The sequence below is a fragment of the Terrapene carolina genome, unplaced genomic scaffold, assembly GCF_002925995.2.
Source record: "Terrapene carolina triunguis isolate 2854851 unplaced genomic scaffold, T_m_triunguis-2.0 Scaffold96, whole genome shotgun sequence".
In the NCBI taxonomy this organism is placed as follows: Eukaryota; Metazoa; Chordata; order Testudines; family Emydidae; genus Terrapene; species Terrapene triunguis.
Window position 1 is genome coordinate 38,431,197 of NW_020664447.1, and position 25,203 is coordinate 38,456,399.

A 25,203-nucleotide genomic window follows, 5' to 3' on the forward strand; every position below is an offset into this window, starting at 1 on the left:
AACTGTGCCCCTTTTCTGTAAGGAGGACCCTACCCTAGGTTTTTAGCATAATGATCTACCTGTTGAAAGCCAGGTCCTTCCTGCCCTTTTTAGTGATAGCTAAAGTTGTTTAGGGGGTAACTATTGGAGGTGCCTGTTTGAGGAAAAGGTCCAACTAGTTTACACAGGAGGAGAGAGCATCTGCCACAGCACAATCCAGGGCTACTACCTTTTTCTCAGGTGCTAGTGCCCATTTTTTTCTTGGTGGTGTAGGTGCAGTTTGAGGCTGACTGGTCATGACCCTACATAGCCATTCACACACCCACACCCGGCGCAGCCCGGCAAGGGGCGGCTGAGGTTGGGGGGGTTGCAGGGTGGAACGCGAGGGAATGACGGGGCTGCTGCCCCCGGCCCGTTTCCCTGACCTCACACCCAGCACTTCCGGCTGCTGGCTCCGGGCGCTGGCGGGCGGGGGTCAATGCAAACACCGCGCTCATTCCCGGGCTGTTACTGCCGCTGACCGGCCGCGATGGCTGAGGCCGGCCGCGCGCGACCCCGCTCGCTGGGTGGTGCGGGGGTCACCGGAGAAGCTACACGGGAAGCGGAAGTGAGGTCATCGGGTGGAGGCGGGGCCTGGTCCGGAAGCAGCTGGGGCCGGACGCTCGGAAGGGAAACAAGTAACCAGCGGCGGTGAGTGGCGGGTCTGGCGGGAGGAGGCGGCCGCGTGCTCCGAGGGGCCCGGAGTCTCGGGTGGGTCCCGGTGGCGGCGGCTCCAGCCCCTGTGACCCCGGAGCCCGGCCTGGGGGCGCCTTGTACAGGCCCGGACCCCGCTCGCTGAGCGCTCCGGGAGCCGCTGACCCCGCAGGGCCTAGGAAGGGGCAGGTCCCCGGACGGTCCCGGCTTGTGTTCCGGGGCAGCAGGGCCGATAGGAGGCCCACGGCCAGAGAGGCGGGGGTTGAAGGGACGGACCCGGGCTCTTCCTCCCAGTGCTTCCTTCCTCCACACCCGAATTGATGGTGATTGTTTGTGTTACTTGAGCCCAGCCCTGACCCAGGGCCCCTTGTGCCCGGCGCTGCCCAGACACGGAACAAAAGATGGTTCCTGCCCCCAAAGAGCTTTACAATCTAAGGAGGTGAGGGGCGCTGCTGGGCAGGTTGGAGGCGCTGGTGCTGCTGCCCCTCCTGTACCCAGGGTGTAACTCTGACATCTTTAACCTGCACCAAATGTTCTTACACCCCGAACAAACAAAAGCTCTGGCGAGGAGCACTTATACAGGAAGGGTTTCACTTTAGGTGCAGAATCATATGTATCTCTTTATCTTCTTTAGACTTCAATAAAAATTCTTCAGGGCAGCAGCTGCTTGAAGTTGCATCACACCTGCTGTAAGGTGCTCCCACCTTTTAAGCATCTGACTTGAGACTGGAGGGAAGCTTTTAATTCATTAATGCAAGACCTAAGCATTTAGCCCTTATGCTGTAGTTTTCTGGGCTTTACTATGTAGAAGCCAGGTTAGCAGTGTGGTTGATAGAAGGTTTGAGTTATGCTTGCCCTTGAAACAAAATTTAGAATTGTGTGGTAAGAACTGAAGATGTTTGTGGACTGTGAAAGGGTCCAGTACCATAATGACAGTCAATTCTGACAACATTAAATGATCAAATGGAGAGAGGAGGTTCCTTTCTAGCAGATTCTTGTGAAGTGGCTGATCAATTGGTCATAGCCATTGATGGAAACAGAATTTGTCCTGAAGAAGAGCGTAGCAGGGATTCCTGGGTCCTTTCAATATATGGATTTATACTACACTAATCATTGACACATCTAGGATATGTATTTCGTGTAATTTAGCTTTACCCTACAGCTGTTTTGTTAACTGTGGGACTGTTGTCTTATTGGTCAATACTGGTTTCTTTTGCGTTCAAAGTGAAGCGATCCAGATCTTCTCAGTGCTTGGAGGACCTGAGTTTAGTGCTTGCCTCTGATTCTGAGGAGTGCTGCAGAGGCAGATTTACTGGGTTTTCAAGGAAGAATGTCTTATTGTTGGGATTTTGAGCATTTCGGTAATGAGGCGTCTGCTAAGCATTGTACCTCTCAGATACTACTTCATGGTTACAGGACTTGGTCATAGGACTTGAAAGTACCTCCTTTGCAGTCTGTCTGTACCTCTTCTAAATCAATGGGTCACCAAGCAGTGATGTGCAATTCCCAGCCCTGACATTGCTTCCACGGCATTGTTAGATATATATATGCAACTTCAGGAAATAAGAAGTCTTAAGAACGTAATTGAATTCCACATTGCATTACTCTTCCGAGGGATGACATCTTTGTTAGATGCATGTTGTGGCAATTACTTTAAAGTGAGGTTAAGAGGACACACTGAACTGGACATACAAGAAACTAAACTAAAGCATTGAGCAGACTGAGTTGTAGGGAGGAATGAAACTGGGTGATTTGTTTAATGCTATTTCACAGTGTAAGGTTAAGAATTCAATGAATTCTGCCGCAGCTAGTGTCATGCTAGGCCAAACAGTGGGATTATTGAAGTTACCAGCTCATATCATCAGATGTTCTCTGTCTTCTAAGTGACAATAGCCAATTCAGTCCTGCAGGTTCCTTCATTGTGAATAGCGGGAGAAGGGAGCGTATTGACCACATCTGACTATCCACTGATCTTACCACCAGGGCTGAAACTGGCAGGAAATGTCACTGGTGATAGCATTGCTCAGAATCCCTTGTCAAACTGCTGCTGATGGTAAAGTAATATCTCTAACTTCTAGATCAACACTGAAGTTATACTAGCAATTAAAACAAAATCCCAGTTCAAATAATTTGTTAAATAATGCAAGGTTTACCTTTCTGTGGTTTTTAGACTGAGAAATACTTTTACAAGGTAAGTTTGCTCACTTTAAGGAAAGGTTGAAATGTCTATAGCAAAATTGCTTTGTCACATTTAGAAGGAACATACAATACTGTTAAAACAGATGATGTCCTGTTAAGAAGTTTGTAACAGACTCTGGAGTGTTTGGTAATTAAAACAATTGCCTTCTGGTTGGGTGAAGTACACTTTCCTTTCTGTTCCTAATGTAAAGAGACACTTAATAGTGTTACAGAGAAACACATTTGTTTGCACATACTAATAACTTAGATGAGTAAATGTAAAAAGTTTTTAAAATTAAATTTACCATGACTGTAACTTACTACTCTGACTTTTTTGCATTTTGATGAGGAAAATAGTCAGTTTTGCTTATACTTGTTCACTTCTAGGTTCTTCTCAGTACTGTAATATTTTGGCTTCAAACATTTTAGGGTCATAGATTCCAAGGCCAGAAGGGACCGTTGTTGTTATCTAGTCTGGCATCTTGTAAAACAGAGGGGCCATAAAACTTCCCCAAAATAATTCTTAAAGCATATCTTTTAGAAAAACATCCCATTTTGATTTAAAAATTGAGAGTGATGGAGAATCCACCACAACCCTTGGTAAATTGTTCCAATGATTAGTTACTCTGTTTTTTTTTTGTTTTTTTTTAAAAGTCTTATTTCTAGTGCCCTACCAAGTTAACAACCATGAAAAATGCATTGTGGACAGTGAAATCTGGCTAGTGTAGGAGAGGGGCAGGGCTGGGGGTGCCCCAGCCAACGACTCCTATCCAGCTGCTAATCTTGGCCAGGCTGGATAGGACGGGACTTCCTCGTCCTCTGCAAGGGCCCCTGCCCGTCTCCTACTGCAGCTGGGGGAGGTTCTTGGAGCTGGATTTGACCTGGGAGCAGCCTCTGCAGGGGAAGAGGAAGTCCTGTCCCTCCCCAGCCCCGCTGAGACTAGCGGCTGGAGCCCCATGTGCGGTAGGAGGCCCTGGCTGGTCACCCACCCATAAGGCCAACCCTGCCCCCCCAAAAGTGATGCCCCCCATGACCCCTCCACAGTAGCTTTGACACCCTTTTGGGTAGGGACCCCCACAGTTACAACACCCTGAAATTTCACATGTAAACATCTGAAACTGTGAAATTGACTTTTTTAAAAATCTTATGACCGTGAAATTGACCAAAATGGACTGTGGCTTGGTAGGGCCCTAGTTATTTCCAGTCTGAATTTGGCTAGCCTCAACTTCCAACCATTGGATCATGTTATACCTTTCTCTGCTAGAGTGAAGAACCCATTCTTAAATATTTGTTTCCCACTAGGTACTTATGGTTTGGACTTTATTCTGTTTGCCCATTATAAATGTAATCAAGTCACGAAGATTTGTACCTAAGCTACCATTAATTTTTAGTTCTGTGATCAGTTTCCCTTTGTTCTGTCAAGACTAGGTGGAAATTATCTGTAATATTTAGAAATGTCAAGGATGTTTTAGTACTGGCAGCATGAGATCTCAAGCATGTCATTCAAATTGAAGTCCCCCATGATCATGCATTTCTTTTATTCCTTACACATTACAGATAGGAGTGTTCATCCTGTTCCCTAGTGTGGTTTGATGCCCTATGGTAGACACCAGCTATTACCCCATCTTCTTTGTGTTAGGACATTGATCCATAAGCATTCAAGGTAATTTTCTTCTGAGTGATCAGTGACTCAGAAACAGATAATGCCATTTTTGACATAGAGTGGCACTCCCGCTCCCTTTTTGTCCACTCAGTCCTTCCTAAATAGGTTATAACCATTGATTTTAACATTCCAATAGTGCAAATCATCCCAGTGGGTTTCAGTAATACCAAATAGATCAAATATATGCTTTATAAATGAGCAATTCCAATTCCTTTTGTTTGTTATCCAGGCTCCTAGTATTGGTGTTTAGGCAATTAAAGAATTTCTTTTCTCTTATCCTTTGGTTCCTTGATTAATGCTATTCTTGACATCTTGAGTCTATCCTCAGTGAACGATCATATCTTCCCTCTTTTTACCCTCCGCTTTTGTTGTCTTTTTAATATCCTCCTGACATTTCTAGCCAACCTATTCCCAAGAGATGGTTTCCTCTTTTACTGGGGTGGAGGCCATCCAAACTATACAGCCTCCTCTCCCTATAGAAGGTAGACCAATGTTCCTCAAAACTCAAACCCTATACCACTTTACCTAGCCAAGTGGTTCATTTCAGGGTATGTTCATTTGTTTTTAAAGCAATTTTATTTTCATTTGTTGCTAAAAAATTTTTGAAGCATTTGTATTTGATTTAGATTTTATTAAAGATTGTTTTTATGAGTTTGACCAAGTTTAGACGATGCCCTTTTATTATGGATTCCTTGCTACTCTTTCATTTTTCTTTGATACTTTGTCTCACTGTTGATGTCATGTTCAGGTCTTTCTAAGTGCACCCCCATCTCGTGTTCGGTCTTTTTCCCTTATCTGTCTCGGGGTGGAATCTTGTGATGGTTAGACCGGGACTTAGTACGCTATACCAACTTCTTATTGCCCAGCAGGTCCAAGTGGGTTTTAGGCAACTGCATTTCTTCCCTTCAAGAACCTGTGATCAGTAATATTGACCAAGAGCCATCTTAAAACCAAGTGTTTTTATTTAGTAGCTTGAACAAAGCATTAGGCCTGGTCTGCACTACAAAGTTAGGTTGTGTCTGTGGGGAGAAGAGGCTGTGCAGGCACAGCTCCAATCCAGCTGTAGAAACATCGACATCTATGAGTAGATTGCTGGGGGCATGTAGGAGAAGGGCTACAAGAGGGACCAGCTACACTACCATGTGAAAGCCAAAGACTTGCACCAGAAGGCAAGGGCGGCCAGCGATCGATCTGGTGCAGAGCCACAGACCTGCCACTTTTACAAAGAGCTTCATGCCATCAGCAGAGACCTCACCACCACCTCCAAGAGCCTGGTGGATACTTCGGAGGAGCCCGAGTCACAGGCCCCTGCCATGAACAGCAAGGAGGAGGAAGTGGACAAGAAAGAGTATGGGGAAAAGGCAACTGGGGGACAGGCAACTGGGGGATCCAGCTGTGAGAGCCAGGACATGTGTTTTACTTCACCAAGCCAGTCCCGACAGTCGAGCACGGGCAATCCTGATGCTGAGGAAGGAACCTCTGGTAAGTATGTGGTTTGCTTTGAAATTACAGGGATGGAACCCCCAAAGTAGCAGGACAAATCTGTTGATTTACTCTTTTTACTTGTGCTAGAAGAGGTAGTGAAACAACCAAGAGAGGTAAAGTTGCTATCTGCATTTCATTTCCCTCTAGAGTTAGGCGCAGAGGGCTGTGTGGAGCAGTTGGTTTACGTGCACTGGGATGTCCTGTGAATCCTGCATAGAAATCTTGATTAAACTTTCATGGGGGTAGTCTGCAATCCTTTGCCGAAGGCTTCTTGGGAGGGCTGCCTTATTTCTTCCACTTCAGTAGGACGCTTTCCCATGCTACTCAGCGATGACTTCATTGAGCAAAAGAGCAAGGCCAGGCAGAGCACACTACAGCTACACACACCACTCTGGCTCGCTATTAAAATAGTCTTTCAAAGCCTCACTGAGCCATATAGCTCTGCACTGAGCTCTTCTTATAGCCCTTGTATCTGGCTGTTCAGATTCAGCAGACAGCTGCTCCATCTCTGCCCTCCACCCCAGTGGAAACTTTCCCCCTTGGCTTCACAGATGTTATGCAGGACACATCAGGCAGCTATTGCCATTGGGATATTTTTTTCCACTGAGGTCCAATCTCGTAAGTAGACGATGCCAATGAGCCATCAAATGGCCAAAGGCATATTCAGCTGTCATTCCACACCTATTGAGCCTGTAGTTGAAGTGCTCCTTGGTGCTGTCAAGTGGCCGGTGTACGGCTTCATGAGCCCTGGGGGAAAGGGGTAGGCTGAGTCTCCCAGGATCACTATTGGCATTTCAACATCCCCAATGGTAATCCGCCGGTCGGGAAAGACAGTCCCTGCTTGCATCTTTCTGAACAGCCCTTTGTTCTTAAATATGCTCATGTCATACACCTTCCCTGACCAGCCACATTGATGTTGGTAAAGCATCCCTGGTGATCCACCAGCACTTGCATAACTGTAGAACAGTAGTCCTTTCTATTGATATACTATTCGTTGGCAAGGTGGTCTGGTGCTAAAATAGGGATGTGTGTGCCATTTGTCGCCCCACTTCACTTCGGGAAGCCCATTGCTGCAAAACCATCCATTATGTCCTGCAGATTGTCCAGAGTCGCAGTCCTTCGTAGCAGGCACTTAATGGCCCTGTGCACTTGCATCAAAACAGCCCCCGCGGTGGGTATCCCAACTCCAAATTGATTCCTAGCTGACCAGTAGCAATCTGGCATTGCAAGTTTCCACAGTGCAATCACCACTTGCTTCTCAGCTGTTACTGTCTCTCTCATTTTGGTCTCCCTGTACTGAAGGACTAGGGTGAGTTCGGCATGCAAATCCAGAAATGTGGCCTTGCGCATCCGAAAGTTCTGCAGCCTCTGCTTGTCATCCCAAACTTGCATGCCAATGCGATTCCCACCAGTCAATGCTTGTTTCTTGGGCCCAGAACCAGCACTCAACCATCTGCAGCTGCTCCCTGAATGCTGCCAACAACCATGAATTATTTGTTTCTATGTCCCACAGCAACCTAGCCTCCAAGGAATCGTCATGTTCCCCATGGCTTCTGTTGCAGCTCTGCAAATACTGCAGGATCAGGCAGCCCATTCTTGCAAAGCTCATCACAATAGTGCAGAGCTGTGCAGGATCCATGTTTCTGTCACAGATGGCAAACAGCAAGGAGTGACGTGTGGATTTGCGGGGATTTTTGAAGAGGCACTAAATATTATGGGATGGAGAACACTGCATTATGAGAAGTTGAATCCATGCTCCCAGTCACCCCTGCATGACTCATTTTGTCCCATGGGGCATTGCAGAAACTTCCCAAAACACCCTGTGCTGGATGGTGGTGAATTGCACAGTGGGATAGCTACCCAGAGTGTATTGCACTCTGCATTGATACAAGCACTCCTAGTGAGGAGGCGCACCGCTGACACAAGGAGCGTAGGGTGGACACGCACAAACGCTGTAATAAATGCAGGGACTGTATGCTGCCATTACATAGGTCGACATAATTTTGTAGTGAAGAGATGACCCTTGAGGAAGATTTTAAAACCAAGAGCCTAGATGCACATTAGGGTTTGTCTCCATTTAAAAAGCTACAGTGGCACAGCTAGACACTACCTTCACTGATGGGAGAGAGGGGTTCTCCTGCCGTTATAGTTAATCCACCTCGCCAAGTGGTGGTAGTTAGGCTAATGGAAGAATTCTTCCATCGACCTAGCTCTGTTTATGCCGGGGGTTAGGTCTGCATTGCTGCACCTCTCACGAGTGTGGAACATTCACACCCCTGAGAGACGCAGCTATCTATGCTAATGTAAGTTCCCAGTGTAGACCAACCCTCAATTAGGTTATATCTACACTAGAGACCTTACAGCGAGACAACTGTACCATTGCAGCTGCACCTCTAAGGTCTCCCATGTAGCCGCTCTATGCTGATGGGAGAGAGCTCTCCTGTCGGCATAATTAAACCACCCCAACGAGCAGCGGTAGCGATGTCAGTGGGAGAGCATCTCCCGCTGACATAGCGCTGTCCACACTGGCACTTCTGTCAGTGAAACTTATGTCACTTGTGGGGGGAGGGAGGATGTTTTTCATACCCCCGCCTAATAAAAGTTTTTACTGACAAAAGTGCTAGTGTAGACATAGCCTTAGATCAGTGGTCTCCAACCTTTTTACACCCAAGATCACTTTTTGAATCTAAGGGCAACCCAGGATCTACCCTGCCCTGCTCACCCCATCCCCCCTTCTCTCCATCGCTCACTCTCCCCCAGCCTCACTCACTTTCACCGGGCTGGGGTAGGGAGTTGGGGTTTGGGAGGGGGTGCGGGCTCTGGGCTGGGGCCGAGGGGTTTGCAGTGTGGGAGGGGGCTCTTGGCTGAGCCTGGGTCAGGGGGTTGGGGTGCAGGAGGGGGTGAGAGGTGCAAGCTCTAGGAGGGAGTTTGGGTGCAGGAGGGGGTACAGAGTGCTGGCTCTGGGAGGGGGCTCAGGGCTGGGGCTTGGGGTGCAGGAGGGGGTATGGGGTTTGGGTTCAGCCTCCTATCGGGCAGCACTTACCTCCAGCAGCTCCCAGTCGGCGGTGTGTGCAGCTAGGCTAAGGCAGGCTCCCTGCCTACCCCACCCCCACACCGCTTCCAGAAGGGACCAATGCGGGGCGAGGGTCACATGGCTCCACGCGCTGCCCCTCTCTGCAGGCACCATCCCTGCAGCTCTCCCGGCCAATGGGAGCTGCGGGGGCAGTGCTTGCAGGCAGGAGCAGCGCGTGGAGGGAGACCCTTGCCTGCTCCCCCTCCCCCCCCCAGCTGCGGGGCTGCATTAGCCACTTCCCGGAGCAGCGTGTGGCCGGGGTAGGCAGGGAGCCTGCCTTGCTGCCAGAGATCATGATTGACTGGGAGATCCTCTAGGATCGAGGAGTCAATCAAGATCGACCAGTCGGTGATCACTGCCTTAGATGGACTTACCTCTCATGTTACTAGAGCAGGCTGGAGCCATTAGAGCTAATCACTCTGGCATTGTCTCTTAATGACCATTAAGTGGAAGTCATTATTAGAAGGGGTTTCCTGTCTCTTTCCTGAGGTGGATAGACTCTACTACCCAGACAGACCTCTAGGGAGAAATATCAATTTCCATGTATGGTATGGAAACACTCAGCTAGTGAGAGATCCAAATACAATATTATTTATTAAACAGCACCCCCACATTTGTCACTTGGTTTTCTCTAAAACTCGTACTAAATTATTTTCCTGTGTCCTGGCTTTTACAGTCCTGTTTCCTGCCTCTAGTACTTAGTTCAGGGGTAGGCAACCTATTGGCACGCATACCGAAGGCGGCACGCGAGCTGATTTTCAGTGGCACGTGAGCTGATTTTCAGTGGCACTCACACTGCCCGGGTCCTGGCCACCGGTCCGGGGGGCTCTGCATTTTAATTTAATTTTAAATGAAGCTTCTTAAACACCTTAACCCTTTTTTAAACACCTTTTTAAAAACCTTATTTACTTTACATACAATAGTTTAGTTATATATTATAGACTTATAGAAAGAGACCTTCTAAAAATGTTAAAATGTATTACTGGCACGCAAAACCTTAAATTAGAGTGAATAAATGAAGACTCGGCGCACCACTTCTGAAAGATTGCCGACCCCTGACTTAGCTGTTGGGTGGGGGTGGGAGAGAGATTCATTCATATGTATCTTATTGTTTTTACATTAGAGTTTGCATAGATTTTAAATAATAACTGGGGCTGCCACATGTATATTATGCTTGGCACATTTGAGTAAATTTGCCCAGTGCTATCTGTTGGGGGGGTGAATATAGGGTGACCAGATGTCCTGATTTTATAGGGACAGTCCCGATATTTGGGGCTTTTTCTTATATAGCCTCCTATTACCCCCCCACCCCCACCCCAGTCCCGATTTTTCACACTTACTGTCTGGTCGCCCTAGGTGAATATGCATTAATACTTGAAGGCTTGCTGAAGGTTTTTGTGCTTAGTAATTGAATGGAAGTATTGTTCTGTGTAACTCCAGGCAACTGCCAGAGCATTAAAGATACTAAATGCTATGTGTCAAACTTCAGTTTTTCAAATGTCAAGATTTAAAACTATAAACTTGCATCAAGAAGCTGAGAGATCTCCAACCTGAGAATGAGTGAACCAAGAGTGAAGAATCCTGCATGTGGTTTACTGTTACTTGGCTGTGGGGTATGGTGTGAGGTAATGAGGCTAAGGAAAGTTATAGGAGGATGTTCTGCAGTCTAATTAAAAATATAAGTGTATCGTTTACATTGTAAACAAATGTGCAATGAATGTTTGCATAATTGCTCAAGGTGGGATAAAGAATTTATCCTCTTTTCTCAATGACTTATAGAATCGTAGACTTGGCGCTTCTTTTGTTTACCCTCATGGCTGACTGACTTTTCTGATATTTTTTTTTCATTTTTGTGCTGGGAAATCCCCATAGGGCAGATTTTCATGAAAATGTAGCATGGTTGTACATCACCAAAGAGAAGCAGGGGAAATGGTTATCCTGTGTCTACATGAGTTATGAAAGATTTTTTTTTTAAAAGAGTTGGTGAATATGGAATCTTAACACATCTGCTTTTCCTTGCAGTGTCTCAAGAGGAAAGATCTGTTTTGTGTAGCAATAATTGGTTTCCACAGAGCTGTCCCAATGACAGAGCTATCTGCACACCTACCTCAGTTCCAGCATGGGCAGCTGACAGAAAACTTCCCTGACAACCACCTGAGCAATACTGTAAGTAACAAACTACTTCATCAGGCAATCAGCTTGCAAATACCTAGAAGATAATAAGGTGATAAGTAACAGTTAACATGGATTCATCAAGAGCAAATTGTGTCAAACCAACCTAATAGCTTTCTTTGACAAGGTAACAAACCTTGGGTATAGGGGGGGAAGCGGTAGATGTAGTATATCTTGGCTATAGTAAGGCTTTTGATACTGTTTCACATAATCTCATAAACAAACTAGGGAAATACAACCTAAATGGAGCTACTATAAGGTGAGTGCATAACTATTCACCTCATACAAGTACCATAATGCAATCTCTTTATTGTGAAAGTGCAACTTACAAATGTAAGTTTATTTTGTTACATAACTGAACTCAAAAAAACAAAACAATGTAAAACTTTAGAGCCTACAAATCTACTCAGTCCTACTTCTTATTCAGCCAATCGCTAAGACAAACAAGTTTGTTTACCTTTACAGGAGATAATGCTGCCGGCTTCTTATTTACAAAGTCACCTGAAAGTGAGAACAGGCGTTCGCATGGCACTTTTGTAGCCGGCATTGCAAGGTTTATGTGCCAGATATGCTAAACATTTGTATGCCCCTTCATGATTTGGCTACCATTCCAGAGGACATGCTGATGCTTCCATGCTGATGACGCTCGTTTAAAAAAAAAAAAAAAAAGTGTTAATTAAATTTTGACTGAACTCCTTGCGGGAGAATAGTATGTCTTTTGCTCTGTTTTACCCGCATTCTGCCATGTATTTCAGATTATAGCAGTCTTGGATGATGACCCAGCACATGTTGTTCATTTTAAGAACGCTGTGACGGATTCGGTCACAGAGACCCCCTTGGGACCGTCACCTGACGTGCTGGAATTACCTCTGAGCCCGTTTTCCCTACCAGCTTGGGACTCCAGAACCCTGCCTTGTTGAGCCAGACACTCTAGCCTGCTGCAACACAGACCCAGGTCTGGTCCACGCCCCCAAAGCTGCAGACTTTAACCAAAAACTGCTCAGCAGGTTTCCTATCTCCAGCACCCAGACACCCAGCTCCCAATGGGATCCAAACCCCAAATACATCCGTTTTACTCTGTATAAAGCTTATTCAGAGTAAACTCATAAATTGTCTGCCCTCTATAACACTGATAGAGAGAGATGCACAGCTGTTTGCTCCCCCAGGTATTAATCATTTACCCCTGGTTAATTAATAAACAAAAGTGATTTTATTAAGTATAAAAAGTAGTATTTAAGTGGTTTCAAGTAATAACTGATGGAACAAAGTAAGTCACCAAGCAAAATAAAACAAAACATGCAAGTCTAAGCCTAATACATTAAGAAACTGTTTACAAGTAAATCTCACCCTCAGAGATGTTCCCATAAGCTTCTTTCACAGACTAGACTTTTTCCTAGCTGGGCCCAATCCTTTCCCCGGCACAGTCCTTGTTAGTTCCAGCAGGCATCTTAGGTAAAAAGCAGGGGCTTTCTCATGACTGGGACCCCCCCTTGTTCTGCCCCACCCCCTTTTTATACCTTTGGCCCAAGGCGCGAACCCTTTGTCTCTCTGGATTCCCACCCCTCCTCCTAAATGGAAAAGCACCAGGTTTAAGATGGATTCCGGTATCCTGTTACATGGTCACATGTCCTGTGAGACGTCATTCTTCCAGGGCTGGCCCACACATACCCAGGGAGATTTGCAAGTAAACAAAGCCATTTACAACTAATTGTCCTAATCAGTGGGAGCCATCAAGCTTCCAAACCACCATTAATGGCCCACACTTTGCATAATTACAGTAGGACCTCAGAGTTATACTTCATATTTCTAGTTTCAGATACAAGAATGATACATACATACAAATAGGATGAACACACTCAGTAGATTATAAGCTTTGTAATGATACCTTACAAGAGGCCTTTTGCATAAAGCATATTCCAGTTGCATTATATTCACACTCATAAGCATATTTCCATAAAACACGTGGAGTGCAACGTCACAAATGCTTTCACTGCAAATTTGACAAAACGCAAAGAAGGTACCGATGTGAGATTTCTAAAGATAGCTACAGCACTCAACCCCAGGTTTAAGAATCTGAAGTGTCTTCCAAAATCTGAGAGGGACGAGGCGTGGAGCATGCTTTCAGAAGTCTTAAAAGAGTATCACTCTGATGTGGAAACTACAGAATCTGAGCCATCAAAAAAGAAATTCAACCTTCTGCTGGTGGCATCTGACTCAGATGATGAAAGTGAACATGTGTCGGTCTGCACTGCTTTGGATCGTTATCGAGCAGAACCCATTTTCAGCATGGACTCGTGTCCTCTGGAATGGTGGTTGAAGATGAAGGGACATACGAATCTTTAGCGCATCTGGCACGTAAATATCTTGCAATGCTGGCTACAACAGTGCCATGCGAACGCCTGTTCTCACTTTCAGGTGACATTATAAACAACAAGCGGGCAGCATTATCTCCTGCAAATTGTAACCAAACTTGTTTGTCTGGCTGAACAAAAAGTAAGACTGAGTGGACTTGTAGGCGCTAAAGTTTTACATGGTTTTATTTTTGAATGCAGTTATTTTTTTGTACATAATTCTACATTTGTAAGTTCAACTTTCATGATAAAGAGATTGCACTATAGTACTTGTATGAGGTGAATTGAAAAATACTATTTGTTTTTTACAGCACAAATATTAATAATAAAAAATAAATATAAAGTGAGCACTCTAAACTTTGTATTCTGTGTTGTAATTGAAATCAGTATATTTGAAAATGTAGAAAATATCCAAAAATATTTAAATAAATGGTATTCTATTATTGTTTATCAGTGCGATTAATTGTGATGAATTTTTTTAATCGCTTGACAGCCCTACTTTATATGCTTGCATTCTATCCACAGTTTTCATGCAGTGTATTGTAAATGGTGTCGTTTAGATCCTTGCTGCTGAAGCTATATGACAGTAAATAGTACAGTGTACATTCCCCACTCCATAGCCTCCTTGGCCTAGCATACAGAACACAGGTTGCAAACAGATGCTTATGGAAATGGGATTATTTATCTTGCAGAATGACAGTGAGAGGCGACGCCATGATAATAGTGAGCGAAGGCGCAATGATAACCCTGAATCAGAGACTAATGGGCAGCCACAGAATAGGACGCAGCAAGTGGTGGAACAGGACGAAGAAGATGAGGAGTTGACATTGAAATATGGGGCAAAGCATGTGATTATGCTCTTTGCACCTGTCACACTTTGCATGGTGGTAGTTGTTGCAACCATCAAGTCTGTCAGCTTTTATACACGCAAGGATGGACAGCTGTATGTACCAAATCTTCTGTTTTTTTGTATTGTCTTTGTTGGTTTGGGTCTTCTGGGGATCCTTTCCTTTACTATATGTCTGCACATCTTCAAGTGCCTATATTATACAATGACCTTTCCTCCAGCCCAAGCCCTGGCTTAATGCTGGTCCTTCTGGAGTCCAGCAGCCCTACTTTCAGCATTGTTTCCAGCTCCTGTCAGCCTGGAGACTGATCCAGACTGGTTTCTCCTACCAGATCAGCCCAATTTTTCTTGTGCTTGCATAAGTTAAAGGACTTACCATGGTGAAACCTGAAGTTTCTCTTTGCTGCTTTGCCAATAATTTCAACTCTCCCTTGTAGAAGCACCTCTCTCAAGATAATTTGTTCACCATTACTTTCATCTGAATCCTGGCCTTTGACTGAATAGTTTGTGCCTCTTGTATGATGTTTACGTGATATGGACTTCATTCTGAGCACAGGCCATGAAAATTGCACTCCCTTAGAAATTAAATCTTCATTAGCGATGCAAAATGAGAGCTTAATGAACATCCATATGTATGCAGGGTTCAGGTTTGTTTATGGTGCTTGTTGACAAAGAAATAAATACATTAGCAAGAGTTGTCCAGAGATTTTCCAACTAAATTTTTCAATTTCAACAGATCTGCATTGTCCGATGGAAAAACATTTTGTGGAAACATGCTGAATTTAACAAAAATTCATTTTTGGAGGAAAAAACCTGACACAGCTTTTTGATAATGTCACATGTTTGATTTCTGGCTTCAAAATAGATATTGCAAAAAAATTTAAAATGTTAAGATCAGAATGAAACATTATGTGATCTGAAATTACTATTTTTTAATTTAATTACGTTAGGAAGTCTTAACATTTTGGTTTTGTTCTGTTTTGGAATAGATTTTTTTTTTTTTTTTTTAACTCATGGAATTTCCCACAGAACAGAAAATCTTATTCCTCCCCTGCTCTACTCATTTTTATCTTCAGGTTGCGTTTTATTGAATATCCACTAGATGGTGTATGTACAAAGGCCCAAATATACTTAGTGTGATCTAATTCACATTTACTTGCATGCTATAAATCAGGAGTTCTCAAACTTCATTGCACGTGACCCCCTTCTGACAACAAAAATTACTACATGACCCCAGGAGTGGGGACTGAAATCTGAGCCCACCCGAGCCCCACTGTCCCGGGTGGGGGGACCAAAGCCGAAGCCCAAGGGCTCAGCCCAGGGAGCCTGTAATCTGAGTCTTGCCACACAGGTCTGAAGCCTGAGGGCTTTGGCCCCGGGCCCCAGCAAGTCTAACGCCAGACCTGGTGACCCCATTAAAATGGGGTCACAACCCACTTTGGGGGCCCAACCTACAGTTTGAGAACCGCTGCTATACATAAAATAGTTTTTAAATGTTGGTTGCTCTCTTATTAAGCAGAAAATAACTCTCACTTTTGTAACTTTAATTTGAAAGATAAGTACTGAGATGTCAAGAGGGAAATTGGCTTTAAATATCTACATATTGATCCTGAGCTTTTATCTAGAAAACATTTATGTGGAATATGTATTGGAATTTCATTTCTTCTTTTGGTCTGTATTGTAGTATCTACACTCCGTTCACTGAAGACACAGACACTGTGGGACAGAGAGCCCTGAACTCTATTCTCAATGCTGCCATCATGATCAGTGTCATCATTGTCATGACCATACTCCTGGTTGTGCTTTACAAATACAGGTGCTATAAGGTGAGCACAAATGCAGTTAACCTTGGTAATTAATCCTGCTAACCTTCTTTTATTTCCTGAAATGTATTGTCAGGGAAAGAGCAATCGTGATTAATTAAACTGGCAGCACAGATGTTCACTCCTTTAGTTTTTGGAGCCTTGTTCCCCATATTGGGAGGGGAATGGACAATTTATTTTATCAGATAGTACATAGTCTTTGTGGACAAGGCATGACCTTGGCATTGCCAATAATAAAATGCACTTCAACAGCAATTTTTGTGTGTGACGGTATGTCACCTGAGATCAGGACTCAAAAATATATAATGGTATTATTGATGGGAGCTCAAACTTAATCTAGGTGAGGGTCACATCAACTTGCTAGAACCTGCAGTCTCCATATGTCAAAGCTCCATGTTAAAGCTGCTGGTGTGGGCTGCTTTTGGCCCAGTGATTGTTTTTTTCTTTAATATTCAATAAAGCAGGATGTGGAATAACAATGATATACTGTCTTTTAGTCAGACCCTTGAGTATCTGTGTTATACAGTCACAGAATTTGCCTTAAAATTCACTCCTTGCCGCAAAATTTAGTTCCAGCTTCTGTGATTTTTTGGGAGGAGTTTCTAACCTGCATGGATGCAATGAAAAAAAGTCTTTTGAAAATGTCGCCACATTGTGACATCTGCCTGAGTCTGCAGACACTCTGGAACAAGATTTATGAGGTGTTAACTTCCCCATCTATCACAATGGGGGTATTGACTCAAAAACCTAACAATGATAGTTTAAAATAGATATTTAAATTATTTCACTGCTGATCATTTTAGTAGAAGCAGCCAACTGATGTGCTTAAACCCACAATCCCAAACTGTTTCTTGGGCCTCCCCAGATGCCAGAAGCCTCACCTGTGCTTACCAAGCTGCCAAAACCTCTAGCTTCCCCTTGGCCATTTCTACAGTGCAGTTGTGCACTGTCATTACAAAAATCTTTGGCACATCAGAAAGTGAATATGTAGACTGCATAAAACTAAATTTAATGACAAAATAAATATTGGAGCTTTGCTAGTGATTTTTGCTTCATGGAAAGTGTTGAATTTTTTAATTTAAATGAGGCTAACACAGTATCTCCAGGCCGCTGCACTGAAGTGCTGCAAAATCCAGGCACCCAGTTGCTGAACATAAATCTAATTTTCTGCTGGGTATGTAGAGAATCACGGTTAGTTTACATTTCAGTGAACAGAAACAAACTTCTAGCTAAAGAATATTTGACATCCCAAATGGTGGCAGTATGGTATCTACTTTGCTCATTTGTAGTGCCTTTCATTCAGGCATTATGTCTGGGAAAACGCCTTTGAGGTAGGGAAAGTATTGTCCCAATTTTCCAACTGAAGAAATTGAGGCCCAAATGTGAAGTGTCTTGCATGAGGTTACAGAATAAATCAATAGTAGAACTGGTCCTGATTTCAGATTCTGATTCTAACCATCAGAAATCACACCTTCTAAGCTTGTCTGAGTAGCTTCTCTTATTCTTTCATGTATTTTTATTTTTGCCTTAATTCCCTCATGTTTTCAGTCTGTCTAAGCAAATTCTTTTACTGCCAGAGCTCCAGATTTAATTCCCTGTATTTTGCAAACCTTGGCAACTCACTTTTATTCAGGTTTTAGCAGGCAAGCTGACTCTGTACCAACAAATCAGTTAGTGTAGGAGCCATTGTCAGGTGAGACATGGGAATGTTTTAATCAGAAGTCTAGAAACTTGCCAAGACATGTTATGAAATATGTTGGATAACACTTGTCTTTCACATGAAGTGTGTTGAGAAACTTCTATGAGAAAAGGACAGGTGGTTTTGAAAACCATTTAGTGTTTGAAAAGCCATGTAATGTGAAGAACACACATTACTGGGGTGGAAAGTGTTGTGATACCTAACTGAAACAATTAGGTGTATCAGTGAGGCTACTCACGGTAGTTAAGCACATGTAAGTGTTGCAGGATTGGGGCCTTAGAGCAGTGGCTCTCAACCTTTCCAGATTACTATATCCCCTTCAGGAGTGTGATTTGTCTTGCGTACCCCCCAAGTTTCACCTCACTTAAAAACTACTTGCTTACAAAATTAGACATTAAAAATACAAGTGTCACAGCACACTATTACTGAAAAATTGCTCGCTTTCTCATTTTTACCATATAATTATAAAATAAATCAATTGGAATATAAGTATTGTATTTAGAGCAGCATAAACAAGTCATCTGTATGAAATTTTAGCTTGTACTGACTTCGCTAGTGCTTTTTATGTAGCATGTTGTGTAAAACTAGGCAAATATCTAGGTTAGTTGATGTACCCCACAGAAGACCTCTGTGTACCCATGGTGGAGAACCACTGCCTTAGGGTTATGCACTTTTTGGCATTTGTTCAGTAGAGCAGACCTGCTCTTTGCTAGAATGGGACATTAGTATTCAGGCACACTGTACCTCCAGGTCTCTTCTCTTCCTAGCGAGTGGGACAGTTTTCTTTGGAGTTTTCTTATTGCTAATGTGTGTTTCTTTTAACAATAAAGTTATGTCATCTTGTCCATCAAAGTGACCTGAAAAGATTTTGTTTTTAAAAACAAAATCCACTCTTTCACTCTATCAGAATGTATGTGTAGCCAACACGGTATTTGTAAAGCTGATCCCCCAACTTCAGCGTTCTTCCCCTTGTAACCGTTGGTGGTGACAGAAATGTGACGTCTTCCCTGCCCAACAGCATTTGAAAACAGAATGCTTAATGCAAAGGAGAGAGCTGCACAGCCTTTATTCTTTGAGAAGGCTCTCTCAGCTATAGAGGCCAACCTGTGAGGTTACCCAGGCTTGCCAACAAGTCTTGTTACATGGAGGTTTTTTTGTAAACTGGGATAAATCGTGAAGGATGTCCCAGAGGAAGAGAAGGAAAGTGGAAGAGATGCTGCAGTGGCCTCTGACCACGCTTTAAAAAAAAAAAAACATTTAAAACATATATGAAACTTGACTCTTGTTTGTTAGAAGGTTGTTGCTGTTTCATGTAAGTAAAATAAATACTAGTGAAACAGAAATAATCTCTACAAGGTAAAACATTAAATTTCATAAGAAGTTTTTATTGTTTTTAAAAATGTTTAAAATCCAATATAAACCCTTCATAGGGAGGGAAATAAGGAGAAAAACAAAGCTCCAGATCAGAAAGATTGAGTTCTCTTGGATGTATAGTTGTTTTGAGCAGTAAATTCTGTTCTGAATCTGACTTCAACACAGGAAGAATTTTTGTGCCATTTTACCCAGTTCAAACAAGTACTAAATTACTGCTTCTGAATTGTTTATCTACAAAGAACTTTAATCTAGTTGTGGGGTCCGTGTGTTAGCTTGTGTGTGAGGTTCCTTGTCTAGAGGAAAAAATATTTCTTTATATTTTATGTATTTCATATCCCAGTGCACCTCAAAGGTACTCTTCTTAAGGCCAGAACTTGCCCAAAGTCTTTAACAGGTTGGAGTTTTTGATTTTCTTACAATTCTAGGAATCTGTTTTTCTGAAGAGACTGTCCATTCCCCTCCTTCATTCGTTTTTGAAAGATCTCTTCTATTACTTTTTTCCCTAGACTTTTGTATGATTTTCTACCAGTTCGATGTGGCATTTCAGAGCTTTGTTTTTTGTAATCTGGTACTTAGGAAATCTAGCATATTGTCTTTTTGCAGCCTGTCAGTTCAGACATGATCATAGTTATAGGACTTTCCAAATTCTCTTCAATCTTTGTTTTTAGTCTGGAACATTAGTATGAAGGACTAGTCCCAAAGTATTCTCACTCCTTAAAACAAGGTTTGATTATTTTTTTCTAATGTAACTTTTTTTTTTTGTAAAATTCATGTAGGTCTTGCTAGACTTTAATCTCAAAACACTGTTGTCTTCTTGATATACATGGTGACGTATCAAATTGTGTAATGTGTATAGGCCACACTATTAGGTGTTTTTTATTGCATATGAAGGGCAAATACTAAAGCTGCTTACATTCATTATTCATTCATTCCTTACGTGATGCCTTGTGTTAATTCTAGTTGATTTTAATATGCTAGAATTCATAAATAAAACACTTTGACATTGTACTTTATCCGTAAGGTTACACATAGATTCTGCTAATGATTTGGAAACTGGGCTGTTCATTTCTTTAAATAATAGAAAAATTAATAGATGTTTTTCATGTATTTTACAATGCAGTATATTCTACTTTGACATCAAGCCAACATTATCAAAGTGCTGTAAGTTAATATGCCAAAAATACTTTGCACTTGTACAGCACCTTTTATTCAAGGATCCTAAAGCAATTTACGATGGTTGGTTAAGTAGTGTCCCATTTTATAGATGCGTAAACTCAGGCACAGAAGTAAAGGGACTAGCCAAAAATCAATATATCAGTAGACAGTAAGGTATGGAGCCAAAGACTTCTGAATCTCAGTCCCTTGCTCTTACCACCAGGTATTAATATTTTCCTCTTGGAGAGGCTGGGGGCTGTAAGTGGTACTCTGAAAATGGGCTCAGATATTGCTGTATCTTCTGCTTATGAAACTGAACCTTTTTTTTAAAAAAAAAGGCATTTTTGATAAAGATGTACCGGTAATTTAACTTTAAAATGTCAAGTTTGAAATGGAGATGTTTGTTGATGTGTCTTCCTCTTTCAGGTGATCCATGGCTGGCTTATAATTTCTTCTCTATTGCTGCTTTTCTTTTTCTCATTCATCTACTTGGGGTAAGTCTACAAGAGTTTCAACTTCAGAATTTGTCTTCCAGACAGTCTTTGTCTCTTCACCATAAGCATATGTAAACAGTTGCCCTCGTGTCACCATGGTAATTGGTAAGGGTCAGCCATGCAAAGAGCGTTTATTTGGGAACAGTCTAAAAGACTTAATCTACTGAAAGGAATCTGCTCTGCCACCGATACACACTTCTATTCTATCTAATGGAAGTTATGCACTTGCATCTACAGCAGAATAGACCCATGTTTCAAGGTTTTGTACTTGTCCTGTAAGTCAGATCCTGAAGCAGCACTTCACCACCTCATCAGGCATGGCCATTTAGCAGCATTCTGTGCCAGCAGCATGCTTGAGCACTGATTTTTTCGCAGGCCAGTGGAAGTTACCTATGACTTGGAGAAAATATACTTGTTCCCTGCAAGGTAGTTTTTCCATTCATTGTATTCAGTAATCTCTCCTATCTGATTGAGGAACTTAGCTCCATCCTCAAAGGGAGATTTTTACTTTCTGGTAATGGTGGGCAGCTATAATGGTGGTGCAAACCCCAAACACAATCTTACAGTCAGCATGCTTTTCTTAGCCCTGAGTTAGCACTAGGATTTCATCCAGAAGGACAAAGATGAATGACGAACCCCAGGCTTATATTCCTGGAGAGCCATCGTAACTTTAAATTTCTTAGATATATTTATTTCACAGAATATTTTGTTCTCTTAATTTAAAAAAATTCAGTTCATTGGGGCCCAGGACAATGTCTGATCAGCTGAAGCATTCACACTACATCCTCTTTCCCTTGCACGGTTGACACAGTGGTACTACGTGTCTAGTTGATATTCCAGGTAGCTAAAAGAGCCATTTGTATGCCAGGAAATTATTTTTTTGAAATTTTACTTACAAAATGGAAGACCATCTATAGGTTAATCAACTACTTTGCATTGATGTCCTGTGCTGGCAGCTTTTTGATCTGTGACTGAGAAGGAAACAAGAGGGTCAATGGAAGGTTGTACTGCAGAAAACTGAATTAGTAAACCTAAAATAGTTTAAATGAAACACTCCCTGTAAAACTACCTCTTCCTCAAAAAGCAAACTGTTTCTTTGAGTCCTTGTCAGATCTAATTAAGATCTAATAAAAGAACAACTTTGTCAAAATACATGAAGTGTAGAGTTTTAAAATCTAATTCTCAAGTTTGCCTTCTTTGTTTTTTGCCATTGCTTTAGGGAAACAGATGCCTGTTTTCTTTATCTAATCTCCTTTTCTTAAATGTTTTAGTGAGGTTTTTAAAACCTATAACGTTGCCATGGACTACATTACCCTCGCGCTCATGATCTGGAACTTCGGTGTAGTGGGAATGATCTGCATTCACTGGAAAGGCCCGCTCCGGCTCCAGCAAGCATATCTCATTATGATCAGTGCTCTCATGGCCCTGGTATTCATTAAATACCTTCCTGAATGGACTGCGTGGCTTATCCTAGCTGTGATTTCAGTATATGGTAAGATCCTGAAAAAAGCATAATACCAGCAATGATGATAGCGTGCCCTCTTCCTACTTTCACTTCTTCCATCTGTTTGACCAGACATAAAACCCAGGGTCCAAACACAGGCAGGGCAAGGGTTTTGCTTCAATGTCTTACTCAAATTCCAGGGACCAGATTGGGAGTGGAATTGGGGTAGTACAAGGGAGGAGAGGATAGGCTTGAGACCCATATTGTAGTCCTCCTTCTGGTCTCATTGACGATAACTCTTGTGTCTCCCTCTCCCTCAAGGGCCTTTGGGAGCTATTGCATTTCCAGAGTGAAGCAGTTCCTTGGGAGGCTGGAGCCACATCCTGGGTACAAGGGCTTCAGGTGGATAGCTGTGGCCTCCCTAGGGTCCTCCAGATACCAAGGGGGCCAGTCCATCCCCTGACAAGAACAGGGTAATCTCAGAAATTCCTCTAGGAGTTTTCCTTAGGAAAAAGTCCCTTCACACAGGAGGATCTAGTCATGGCACAGTTAAATACTCTCCCACAGTTCAGATCGGTATAGTAGTAATTTCCTTTTCTAGACTATCATACGTTATGTTTCATCCCAGAGAAGGCTGCAATAAACTATATCTAGAGATCACATAACCCATCTCAGTTATCATACACTTGTAAAGGGCACTGAAGCCCTTCCGTAGGAGTGGTACTCTGTATTTTATGGTTTTCATGATCTTGCTATAAGGGCAAATGTGTCTCAAAGACTGATTTAGTTTACATAATAGGCCAGAATATCTAAGGTTACGGCTACGCGACAAGCTAGGAATGTGATTTCTCCTGCTTGTGTACACGTTCGAGCTAGCGCGAGTATAAGTAGCAGTGAAGCCGTGGTAGCATGGGTAGTGGCAGCAGAGGCTGAGCTGTGCTGAGCACATAACCCCTCAGCCATACCTCCGCTAGCCGTGCTACACTGCTATTGATACTCATGCGATCAAGACAAGAGCTAGCGCAAGCATGTGTTTGTGATCACACCCCTAGCTCCTAGTGTATAATTTAAATTTCTTATAGCGAAGAGGAGGATCAATGCAAACTTACTCGTAAAGAATTTGAATTAATTTGGAAACGCAGAAGTGAATTTTATCTGCAGATAGACACGAAATCTGAAATTCCCTGATGATGGGAAAGGTGAGGGTCTGTTTTTTTCCCCTCCATATTTGTAGAAATACAAGATTAATCAGACTTGATTAGCCCTTTGTCCATCTTGGGCCAGTATTGTCCTTAGGTACCTGATGCCTCGGAAGAGGGTGAAAATGTTCCTTACGCACGTAGTGCTAGCTGTTTGACCCAGGTTCTGAATGAGGTAGGGAGAGTCTTCCTTGGCCTTCATAGGTCAACTGCTTATTAAGCCCTTGTTTCACAGCTGGCATGAACCCAAGTGTTAGTAGTCATAAGATTTTATTTATTTCACTTTAAACAACATAACAGGTTTAGACAAGACTGTCCCATCCATGTGAAATACACTCCATAACAATAACAAACAGCAGCAATTCCTGTCCAATAGAAAATAGGCAGTTACCCAATAATAATAATAATCCCCACCCCTCAGATTCCCCAAAGAAACCCCACTCTCAGAGCACCTTAGCCTTCCCTGGGTGCTAGCCCAAGGAAGACAGGCTTCACAGCGTGACTTGAAGGTCACCACATTTGGGCTATTTTCAACCTGGTAGGGGTGAATTCCACGGTTATCAGATTCTTATCTAATTCTTTTTTGGACCCAGTTGTACTTTTGACCTTCACAACATCCCTTAACAATGAGTTCCAAAGGATGACTGCATTGTGTGAAGAAGTACTTCCTTATGTTTGTTTTAAAACTGCTGCCTGTTAATTTCATTGGGTGCCCCTGCTTCTTATTATGTGAATGGGTAAATAACACTTCCCTATTCACTTTTTCCACACCAGTCATGATATTATAGAGCTCTGTCATACCGCCCCCCCCCCCCCCCCCCCTTACTCCTCTCTTCTGTAAACTGAACAGTCCCAGTCTTTTTAATCTCTCCTCACATGGAAGCTGTTCCATACCCCTCCTCATTGTTGTTGCCCTTCTCCATACCTTTTTCAATTCTAATATATCTTTTTTGAGATGGGGTGACCAGAAATGCACGCAGTATTCAAGGTGTGGGCATACCATGGATTTAGATAGTGGCATTATGATATTTTATGTTTTTTATTGGTCTCTTTGCTAATGGTTCCTAATGTTCTGTTAACTTTTTTACTGCTGCTGCACATTGAGTAGATGTTTTCAGAGAACTATCCACAATGAAGCCAAGATCTTTCTTGAGTGGTAACAGCTAATTTAGACCCCATCACTTTGTGTGTATTTGGGATATTTTTTTCCATTGTGCATTACTTTGCTCTTAGCAACATTGAATTTTATCTGCCATTTTGTTGCTCAGTCATCCAGTTTAGATAGATTCCTTTGTAACTCTTTTCAGTCAGCTTTGGATTTAACTATCCTCAGTAATTTTATATCATCTGCAAATTTTGCCACATCACATACCCTCTTTTCCAGATGATATATGAGTATGTTGGATAGCACAGTTCCCAGCATAGATCCTTGGGTGATCCAGTGTTTGCTTCTCTCCATTGTGAAAACTAATAATTTATTCCTACCCTTTGTTTCCCATCTTTTAACCAATTACTGATACATGAGAGGACCTTCCCTCTTATCCCATGACTTCTTAGGGCTTGTCTACATCATC

The 25,203-nt window shown here is 42.7% G+C and overlaps 1 protein-coding gene across 4 annotated transcripts in view; it reads left to right on the forward strand.

The window, feature by feature from the left end:
- Positions 1 to 617: 617 nt before the first annotated feature.
- PSEN1 (presenilin 1) overlaps positions 618 to 25,203 on the forward strand; it is a 50,295-nt gene continuing 25,709 nt past the window's right edge. For 2 of the 4 annotated variants that reach the window (XM_024197486.3, XM_024197487.3), the window contains exons 1-6: positions 5,923 to 5,995; positions 11,094 to 11,237; positions 14,287 to 14,537; positions 16,126 to 16,267; positions 20,919 to 20,986; positions 22,258 to 22,478. In XM_024197486.3, the coding sequence (XP_024053254.1) occupies positions 5,975 to 5,995; positions 11,094 to 11,237; positions 14,287 to 14,537; positions 16,126 to 16,267; positions 20,919 to 20,986; positions 22,258 to 22,478 (847 nt within the window). In that variant the 5' untranslated portion in view covers positions 5,923 to 5,974. Of the gene's footprint in view, positions 670 to 954; positions 996 to 5,922; positions 5,996 to 11,093; positions 11,238 to 14,286; positions 14,538 to 16,125; positions 16,268 to 20,918; positions 20,987 to 22,257; positions 22,479 to 25,203 lie in introns of those variants that run through there. The other 2 variants (XM_024197489.3, XM_024197488.3) reach the window with 2 other exon arrangements.